The following is a 9781-nucleotide window of genomic DNA, read 5'->3' on the forward strand; positions in this document are numbered from 1 at the left end:
TTTTCGTTTCTACAGACATGGCTGAATTTACACCCTTGTCTCTTGACCAGCAAGTTCAAGGCACACTGACTAATGCTGTATTACGCTCGGATCCAAGTGCAGCAGTGAAAATATGATGCACACAACCCTTTTCTCTGGAAACACCATCCCCAGCTGAAACTGCTAACCACTTGCAGGTGTGCTTGTAGTTGTTACATGGTAGATGTGACAGCGCTAACAATTCACTTCCCAGTCAAAAAATATTAAGTTAGAACACCAGTTCAAAGTTTATTTACCAAAAGAAATGTCCGCACTGTTCTTATTTTGTTAAGGTCAAGCAGAACTTTCTGTGCCTTCTCGTGGTTACTGCAGTATTCATCATAGATACGGAATTTCTCTTTCTGCAGAAACAAAGAAATACATTGTTCTTCACATGTCATTTTGATTTTTTTTATTAATAAAACATGGAATGAACACTTTTCAAAGCTGAATAGCTAATATAGTCTTCATTTTGAAAGGTCATCTCTTCCTCCTATGCTTATTGAGGTCCAGCCTCAAATTAGAATTATGAGCAGTCTGCAAGCATTGCTTGGGAATTTCAATCCTAGAATCATAGAATACCAAGTTGGAAGGGAACTGAAGGTTCATCTGTCCAACCTTTCTTGGCAAAAGAAAAGTCTAGACAAGATGGCCCAGCACTCTGTCCAGTCGAATCTTAAAAGTGTCCAATGTTGGGGAATGCACCACTTCCCCGGGGAGATTATTCCAATGGCTGATTGTTCTCATTGTGAAAAATTTTCCTCTTGTGTCCAACTGGAACCTCCCCAGGAGTAACTTGTACCCGTTACCCCTCCTCTCTTCCATGGAACTCCTTGTAAAAAGGAAGTCTCCATCTTCTTTGTATCCACCTTTAAATACTGGAACATGGTGATAAGGTCTCCCGTCAGCCTTCTTTTCCCAAGGCCGAACAAGCCCAGTTCTCTCAGCCTTTCCTCATATGGTAGGCTACCCACTCCTTCGATCGCCTTTGTGGCCCTTCTCTGGACCCTCTCCAGTCTGTCCACATCTCTTTTGCATAGCGGACACCAAAACTGAACACAGTATTCCAGGTGTGGCCTGACAAGCGCCGAGTAGAGTGGGATAATGATTTATTTATCTCTGTTGGCGATTCCCTTGTTGATGCAACCTGGCATCCTGTTGGCTTGCTTTGCCACAGCAGCACACTGTTCACTCATATTGAGCTTACTGTCCACCAGGACCCCACAGTCCCTTTCTACAGAGCTGCTCCCCAACCCAGGTAGCTCCCAGCCTGTGCTGCACTCCTGGATTACATTTTCCCAGGTGCAAGACCTTACATTTGTCTTTATTGGACTTCATAAGGTTTTGCTTAAAAATTTCAGAGGCTGGACTATCACAAAAACACACACAAAAAAAAGGAAGAAAATGCAAAACGAGTGGCTTATTTGCTGACATCATTACTTATTTTGTCTGCAAACACTTGTTTGCAAATATGGTCCATACTTCTGCAGAGTCAAAAACTGATGTCACTCAACTTCTGTAAAATGTTTCCACAAGCCATTAATAATTTTGTCCTCCCACAATGAGTAAACAAAGATTTAGCAAACAAATGGGACTCTAACCGGGGATAACAACGAAACCTAGACTTTTTCTTAGGCCTACAGCTGAAAGCAAGCTAACTTGTCTTGATTTTACAGAGCTCTAACACTGACATCCTTGTTTTGCTCCCACAGGAAAAATAGTACTCCTAGAAAACAATTACTACAGGACATACAAACATACTTGTGGAGGTACTGTAGTTGAGAAGTAAAATATCTTCACAGTCCATAACCATGGTGATATTTTACCCAGCATATGCAATTCTTTGTTAAATAGTCACCTTTTTGCCTAGCATCAAAGGGAAATAAAAATAAAGCATATTATTACTTTTGCTGTTTCATGCAACCCTTATTTTTGTACCTCCACCTCACGTACAGGCACCAGCCTCACCCACGCTGCAAGGCTCAGCTTGTCAGCCTGGGCTAATTTGGTGAATATAAACATGATGAAACAACAAAAGTTTGCCCATTTGATATATTCGTTCTTCATTCTCCTCACCTCTCTTTTTTTTGGAAATGACAATAACCAAGAGATGACCTCAATGTACTCTACATTATGCAATCAAGTCATATTTTGTCCTCATGACTATGTACACTCAACATCATGACAGTAATTAATAAAGACAATTAATCAAGAAAAAAAGTGAAATAAAGCTGTAATAAAAGCTAGCATACATAATGAAGAAAGCACATTCCAACTTCATGCTGTGCATTAGGTTCTGGCTGTAAGCGCTCCTCCACCAGGGACAGGAAGTTTTTGTGAACTGCAAGAATATCTTCGATATTTGAAAACAACATCTGCAAAAGAATAAAACATATATAAATAAAACATCAGATACAAAACAGAAGAAATATGCAATTAGGAGACTAACCTTAACTGTCTCTTCTGTGACATTTTTATCCACTTTGGCTGTAGCACATTGGATCATTCGGTGAAGAAAAGCCTGCATGAAACAAGACAAAGAAGGAAAAAGTTATTTCAGGAAGAATTGAACTTTTGGCATTTTATGCTTATAATTTGTTTCCCAAATTTCTTATGCTTTGTTTACAGAGCCATATGGAAACATTATTTAGAATCTAAAACAAGTATTTTAACTGTTTTTGGCTGGGATAGAGTTAATTTTCTTCACAGTAGCTAGTATGGGGCTCTGCTTTGGATTTGTGTTGAAAACAGTGTGGATAACACAGGGATGTTTTCATTATTGCTGAGCAGGGATTACACAGGGTCAAGGCCTTTGCCTCTCACAGCCCCCCACCAGCGAGGAGGCTGGGGGTGCACAAGAAGCTGGGAGGGGACACAGCTGGGACAGCTGACCCCAACTGACCAAAGGGATATTCCGTACCATATGACGTCATGCTCAGCATGTAAAGCTGGGGGAAGAAGGAAGGGGGGCAGGGATGTTTGGAGCGATGGCGTCTGTCTTCCCAAGTAACTGTTATGCATGGTGGAGCCCTGCTTCCCTGGAGATGGCTGAACACCTGCCTGCCAGTGGCGAGTGGTGAACGAATTCCTTGTGTTTTGGTTGTGTGCACGGCTTTCGCTTTACCTATTAAACTGTCTTTATCTCAGCCCATGAGTTTCCTCACTTTTACCCCTCCGATTTTCTCCCCCATCCCACCAGGGGGGAGTGAGCGAGCGGCTGCGTGGGGCTTAGTTGCCAGCTGGGGTTAAACCACAACAAGCATTTAGTAGTGCTGTTAGGATAACATGATATAAAACCCTATCTCCATAGTGTCAAAAAGATCTAAACAGCAAAATATTAATGAAGCTGAGAAACTGAACATTCTCTGAAGCACCACTTCCACCCTGCATTCACATTACAATCAAGCAAGAGCAAAATGAGTAATTTTCAAAATATCACTCTAGCACTTTACAAATTGACTACCAGACAAAGTTGAAATAAACTCCTAATTTCTAAATGAAGACTACTCGGGAGATACTACTATGAAATGTAACTTTTACCATAGTAACCACAAGTAAGATTTCTGATGTATTAATAAGCGAACTTATTATTAAGTAAATTCACTTAAATAACAGTTAGCTGCACCTGGTTTTGCTTAATGAAAAGGTTCACTCTTCCCTTCCCAAGACCTCATCCTTGGGGATCAAATGAGAAGGTAGTAATACCACTAATAAAATACCAAAGTAGTAAGTTTTCTTATATTTCACATTTGAGATTTGGAAACAAGAAGAGATGTGCAATAAGTAACTCCAAAAGAAATAAATCACATTTCAGGTACAAAGGATGTAATTAATTTTTATTAATTCATTCCATTACAAACACTTGGGTACATTCTGAAAACATCTACACACTGTAGACTAAAATCTTACATTGACAATTCTTCACACAGACACGCATATTCTTCAGTCATTAAAAACTGGCATCACAAGTGCACAAATGTCATGTCTTTCATAACCATTTAGCTCCAAGTCACTGTGCATTGTACACTGTACACGAACTCATCTAAATTCTGGCGTGGTGCAAATTCCATAAAAGAGTCAATAAATAACCCCTGTGTGGAAGGATAGCAGCCACAGCATCCCTTTTTTTCTCTCTGCTGGGACTTAAACATTTTCATCTCCAAGCGGTGATCCTTTCTCTGCTGAAGAGGACTATGTAACTGGCATTACACATTTTTATTACTGAAGAGACAAATCTAGTTATCCAGGACATAAACAGAATTAAGTTTGGAATATTGCCAGCACACTGTATGTTTCATATCACTCTCTACAGTGTTGTAGATTTTCTCCTTCTTTAAATCCTCCTTTTTCCTGACTATTTATGCCTTCTTTCTAATGTTTTATTGATAGCAAAAGGCGTCATTAATTAACTTGCAGCAGTTAACTGTTGGTGGATGACAGCCCTTTATAACCCTTCCTTGTTATGAATATCCACAGGGGTTATGGCAAATTTACTGTGCACATCACTTGTACAGTGTACAACCAATCCCACACAGAGTGAGAAAGCCTGTTTAACTGTACGACTCTAAATTCATTTTTGAAAGTTTTCACTAAACCAGCCAACAGTATTAAATATACTTTAGAAGTGGGGGGGGGGGGGGGGATCTGAAACTCATGTCTATTTTCACTATCTGTAATCGCTCTCTGTTCACATTATTTCCCCATAGACCAAACATATTGCTCATCCGCACTCACGATATCCCAGAAGATCTTCTTTTCCTGTAACTGTGAAGGAAGGTGAACGTTCAGTTGGCTGAAGGTGAAACGGAGAATTATCTGGGGCCTGGGGCTTTAGTTATTCTCCAGTGATTCAAGACACCAGCTGAGAGTCATGAGGTCGAGTATGCATCAGCTGCAACAGCATTGTCCAAGCAGCACTGTCCTGGACCCCACATCTGAAGTTATCAGAAACTGAATCCAGGAAAATCCAAACTCTCGCAGAACCCAGACACAAGTCACTAATTAAGTTAGGGAGGCCTAGGATGACTTCAGCCCCTTCCAGCACCTTGGTGCAAGCCCATATGTTATGTTGCTGTATTCATACCGCAGGGGTAGTGTAGTCACGATGCCAGTTTTTCCTAAAGATTTGCCACCTGCTGTACCTATCAATGCAGATTTGCTTCCTGAAAAAATCCTAACTCTATGTCCCACAAATCAATGGATGTGACCATTTGAATCTTTCAGGGCACTTACACGCAAGCACTACGAAGCCACACATATCTCAAAATAATTGGAATAATCTCATGTTTTCTAGAAGAGTGGTGTAAGAAAATTCAGGGGAGTGCACGTAGGGATGGAGGTATCTACCTCCATTGACCTGCCACCAAGACACATCCTTGGTGGACTTCACCCACTGCGGAGTGAGTAATGCAAAGCAGTGATGAAACCCAGGCTTCCATGATGCAAATGCCCTTACCAACTCCCTGGAACGCAGAGACACCACTGGCTCCACACACACAACATCTCTGCTGTGAGACTTTGCTAGGGAGAAGAGACAGCTGTCATCAGGCAGGAGGGTGGAGAATTGCTTTTGTTACAGTGTTAAATAACCTTAATCCCGCGCTGTGACTATGGAAAGATAAAGGTCTCTGAACTTGCATGAACACACAGTAGGTCTGCGAGAGAGATGACTATTTGAAAGACTCCAGAATTATTTGAACGTCAACTTAGGACAACCAAGAACAGTCTTCAAAAATTAGTAAACAAAGAAAAAGCGGGTCATTTGCAGACACAGCTTTAAGGAGGACCCCAATGAAGAAATTACAGACCTTAAAAGGAAAATATATAAGGAGGCCCAGAAACTACTCAGGAGCTGACAGCTGAGGTAAGAGAAAAAAGTTTACAGAAGTTTTATGACGATACACTACATAAACTATCACTAACCATAGAAAAAACACACCCGTAAAGAAATGAAAGAAAAGTAAAATGGGTATCTTAGCCAATTTACAATTCACTAAAGAACGGGACACTGAAAAAATAGTCAGAAACTCCTCTGAAATAGCATTGAGTGGATTCTAAAAATTCTACCATAGCTTCAAGTCTGCTGATCAAAACAAAGTCCAGACTCATTACTGAGCACCACATTACATGAAGGAGCAAAGCATTACAAATTGCAAGGACACAGATAAATACCCTTGGCTCCTGCACTGAGTAAGTAACTGTAGCAATCAACTGTTATACACGATTCCCCTGCTTATCAAAAAAAAACCCAAAAAACCCACTAAACAAAACCCAAAGCAAAAAATCAGCTCAAACTTAATGCAATTTCATTTATCACACACACGTCCGTAAATCATGACTCATCTTTGTTTCCTGGAGTATACTGCACGTCTTGCTGAGGTTACTTCAAGATTCATCTACATTAGTGTAGATGTTTCTTAGCTCAACATCAAGCACAGAGATTACATGCATCCCTGTGCGCTCCAGGACTCCAGACCTTTGTCACCTTGACAGTGATCCTCAACTTCCCCAAAGCTTTTCAAGTGGATTCCAGAGTTTCCCTTAACTTACCTTCAATTTTTTATTTTCTCAAGTAACAACAAAGCCATATGGTTTAAACATAACATAATTTTCCAAATTTTCATCTTGTGCTACCAGCATTCTAGCTACATTGGTAGTGTATGCTCCACTTGCAGCACTGCGAGTGGAGATCCGCTGCCCCCGGCACTCTCTTGCCAGCCAGACACTTGCTGATTTCCTGAATTCAGAGTTAAAAGAAATCTCCATGAAACATTTCAGAGGAGCAAGCTGGCTAGGTACCACACAGAGCAGTCTAAGTTTACAAGATCAGATGAAGATAAAAGAGAGCATGCTTGTTATTTACATCAAAAAAATAAATAATCCAGTTCCATATGCCAATTTTTAGAACTGTCTCTGGAAAACTTTGTCATCCAGGAATATCCTTGAGCCACTCCGATTGCTACAACCCCCACCTCCACAAAGTTTGAAATTCAAATTACAAACGTAAACTTCCTCAAGCATCCTTCTGGAAACTTTGTTAACACAAAATGGCATCTAAATCATCAGTGTACAGCTGCTTTGGAGAAGAAGAAATGCCCCAAAATGCTGAGAAAGCTCTAAACGTGAAGAGGCACATCATTAGAAGTTTAATGATCTCTAGAAGTTTGACAAACTTGCAGACCAAAACGTGGGGTAACAACTGAGCCTTTTGGAATAGGGGAGCAGCTGCATGTAAAACGTGTAAGATAACAGCTTAGGACTAGGGTTTCCTAACTCAACTCAGGTCCTACAGGGGAAATAAAAACGCTATTTCCGGCTATGACTCAGTGTCTTTGTACCACGCTGGTAAGCTGGCAGGGTAATTCACCTCTACCTGTGAGAAATGGGGCAAAGAATTACACAGAACATTTGGAGAAAATTCCATACTAACAATACCAAGGAAGATAACTACATCCTTTTTTCATGATTGTGTATTTACTACCTGCAAAATATTTGTACATACTTTCTGTACTAGTCCCTGTTGTAACTCTTTTACCCTTTGACACTGCTGTAACACACTATAGAAGACACCGGGACTGAAGTCAAACATAAAGACTGAAAATCCAAATACAAAGAATTAAAAAGAATCTGTTATTTATGCCAAAAAACACTAAATGTGTTCGCCTGTCTGTTGATCTGCTGCCATTTTGCGAGACAGTGTGTTTCACAGAGAACGCACACTGAGTTCCTGTTATGGGGATTTTACTTCTGGTCTTATCAAAATAAAAGTAGTGTTGTTGGGTTGTTTGGTGGTTTTTTTTTTTCTCCATAGTTGCTCTGTGTGCGGGGGGGGGGCAGGAACACCACTGCTACAGATAGAGCAAGAAGCTGCCAACAGCACAAATGACTTCTCTGACATCTGGAATGAAATCAGGGAAGACAAAGACGGCTGCCTGCAGAAGATTCCCAGGGCACAAAGAGTTTTTGCCTCCTCGACAGATCAGAAATTAAGTCCTGAAATTATGTCAGAGCACCAAGATGACAAAATATATGTAGCTATTTTTCTGAAAGCAATCATCCTCCTTTTGTGAGCCTAGAAAGAAATATTCTTTTTGTTTGCCAAAAGTATTAAAGAAAAAGGTACTTCCCCCCTCCCCCCACCCCCGATTTCCTTTAACACTATTTCTGCTCTTAAGTCTACACTGTCATAAACAAAAACAATTTGGACTGCAAAAACATATATATTTTTAATAAGGTCATTTCTTGTATATTTTCACTTTAGGAAAATTGGTTCAACTGAAGCACCCAATCTGTCATCTTGAAGCCTGATGAATAAAGCTAGCAAGATATTTTGTACACGTTTTGGTGAATAAAATTTTCTTTTGCACACTGTCAAAAGAGAAAATCCTAAAAGAAACCCATAACAAGGAAAACGTTCATATATTACAATTTTTATAAGTGTCTATGATAATAGGCTTATCTTCACAAATTTAGAAATACAAAGCCGAAATACTTGTGGGGTTTGTGCTTTCTCTTTACATTCTTAGTGTATCTATAGACATCTGGATGGTGGAAAATATTTTGCTCTTTCACAATATTCCAAATGACCCTAGAGAGAACACGGAGACCTGTACTTGGGAAGAAAACTGCCCAAGACTATAGGTGGCCAAATATATTTTCTTATCGTGGCTAATTCAGCTCACAGATATCGAGGTGGTATTTTGCACAGCAGTCTAAGTTTTTGCACGCTATAATTAACGCACGTCAGATTCCAGGTCCCGGAAGAACACCGTGCTGGTGTTGAAAGACTTTTGCTTCGTTTTGCCACCACCACCACCAAAAAAAAAAAAAAAAAAAAAAAAAAATCAATAGAGGAGACTCCAGCAGCAACAGCAGCTGTGGCAAGCACTGTGTGCTTACCCTCCTCTTCCCGTTAACCTGTGCCAGGCGCAGTGGTGGTAGCTGCTCAGGCTGGCTTCTGCTGCTGAACAAAAGAGTCGTCTTCTCTCTCCAGTAATCCACCAGCTGAGGCACCACCTGTTTCTCCCATTTGCCCGCAGGACTGGATGAGTCACAAGCAGCAGAGCGAGCATCAGCCAACGTCAGATACGGACCTTCTCCCTGCTGCACCTAGAGCCACTCTCAAAGCTGGCTTCGGGTTCTGCTGCCTAGAAGGGCAGGGGAATAGACGGACCACATGTGCGATGCTTTCCACTCTAGCGCGAATTTCCTTTCACTACTGACCAAACTGTTCCATTCTCCATTCATCCGGCCCAAAGGGGCATCAGCCTGCCTGAAAGAGCATCCCTGGCTTCTTTCCTTGAAGTAAACATGAACTCAGAAGTAAACACACACACACACACACACACACACAAATTATTGCATTAAAGAAATATGGACGTTCGGAACCTTCCCACACAAGATGAATAAGCTGCCACATTTGGGGATAATCTTAACCCCTTCTCCATCACGTATAATCTTTTATTTTCTGCTAAAGTTCTTCTCTATCGTATCAGAAAACTTCTTCCAAAAGAAGAGCAAGGAAACCCTGTCCTGTATCTCAATCACCTTTTCTGCATTTCCCTAGTGACTATTTTTCAACTTTTTACTGCACAACTTGTTCATCCTTTCAGGCCCACTGCGACTCCTAACTCAGTTTCCTCCTTTGATGAGGAAGTGCCCCCTAAACTGATCTCCCCCACCTCTAAAATCACCTGAGCTACGACTGTGCTTTCACTTTTGATCCCTTCCTCCCTTTCAGCTCCATAGCAGATGAAAGCAAGAG

General features: G+C 40.9%; 1 protein-coding gene across 1 annotated transcript in view; it reads right to left on the bottom strand.

The window, feature by feature from the left end:
• Positions 1-9264, bottom strand: part of PREX2 (phosphatidylinositol-3,4,5-trisphosphate-dependent Rac exchange factor 2) — a gene marked incomplete at its 3' end in the record, with an annotated part of 98949 nt that extends 89685 nt beyond the window's left edge. Inside the window, 5 exon segments of the mRNA XM_010294405.1 lie at positions 276-380; positions 2271-2393; positions 2468-2539; positions 8917-9058; positions 9191-9264. Of these exon segments, the coding sequence (XP_010292707.1) occupies positions 276-380; positions 2271-2393; positions 2468-2539; positions 8917-9058; positions 9191-9264 (516 nt within the window).
• Positions 9265-9781: the final 517 nt, after the last annotated feature.

The sequence above is a fragment of the Phaethon lepturus genome, unplaced genomic scaffold (assembly GCF_000687285.1).
Source record: "Phaethon lepturus isolate BGI_N335 unplaced genomic scaffold, ASM68728v1 scaffold7559, whole genome shotgun sequence".
Taxonomy (NCBI): domain Eukaryota; kingdom Metazoa; phylum Chordata; class Aves; order Phaethontiformes; family Phaethontidae; genus Phaethon; species Phaethon lepturus.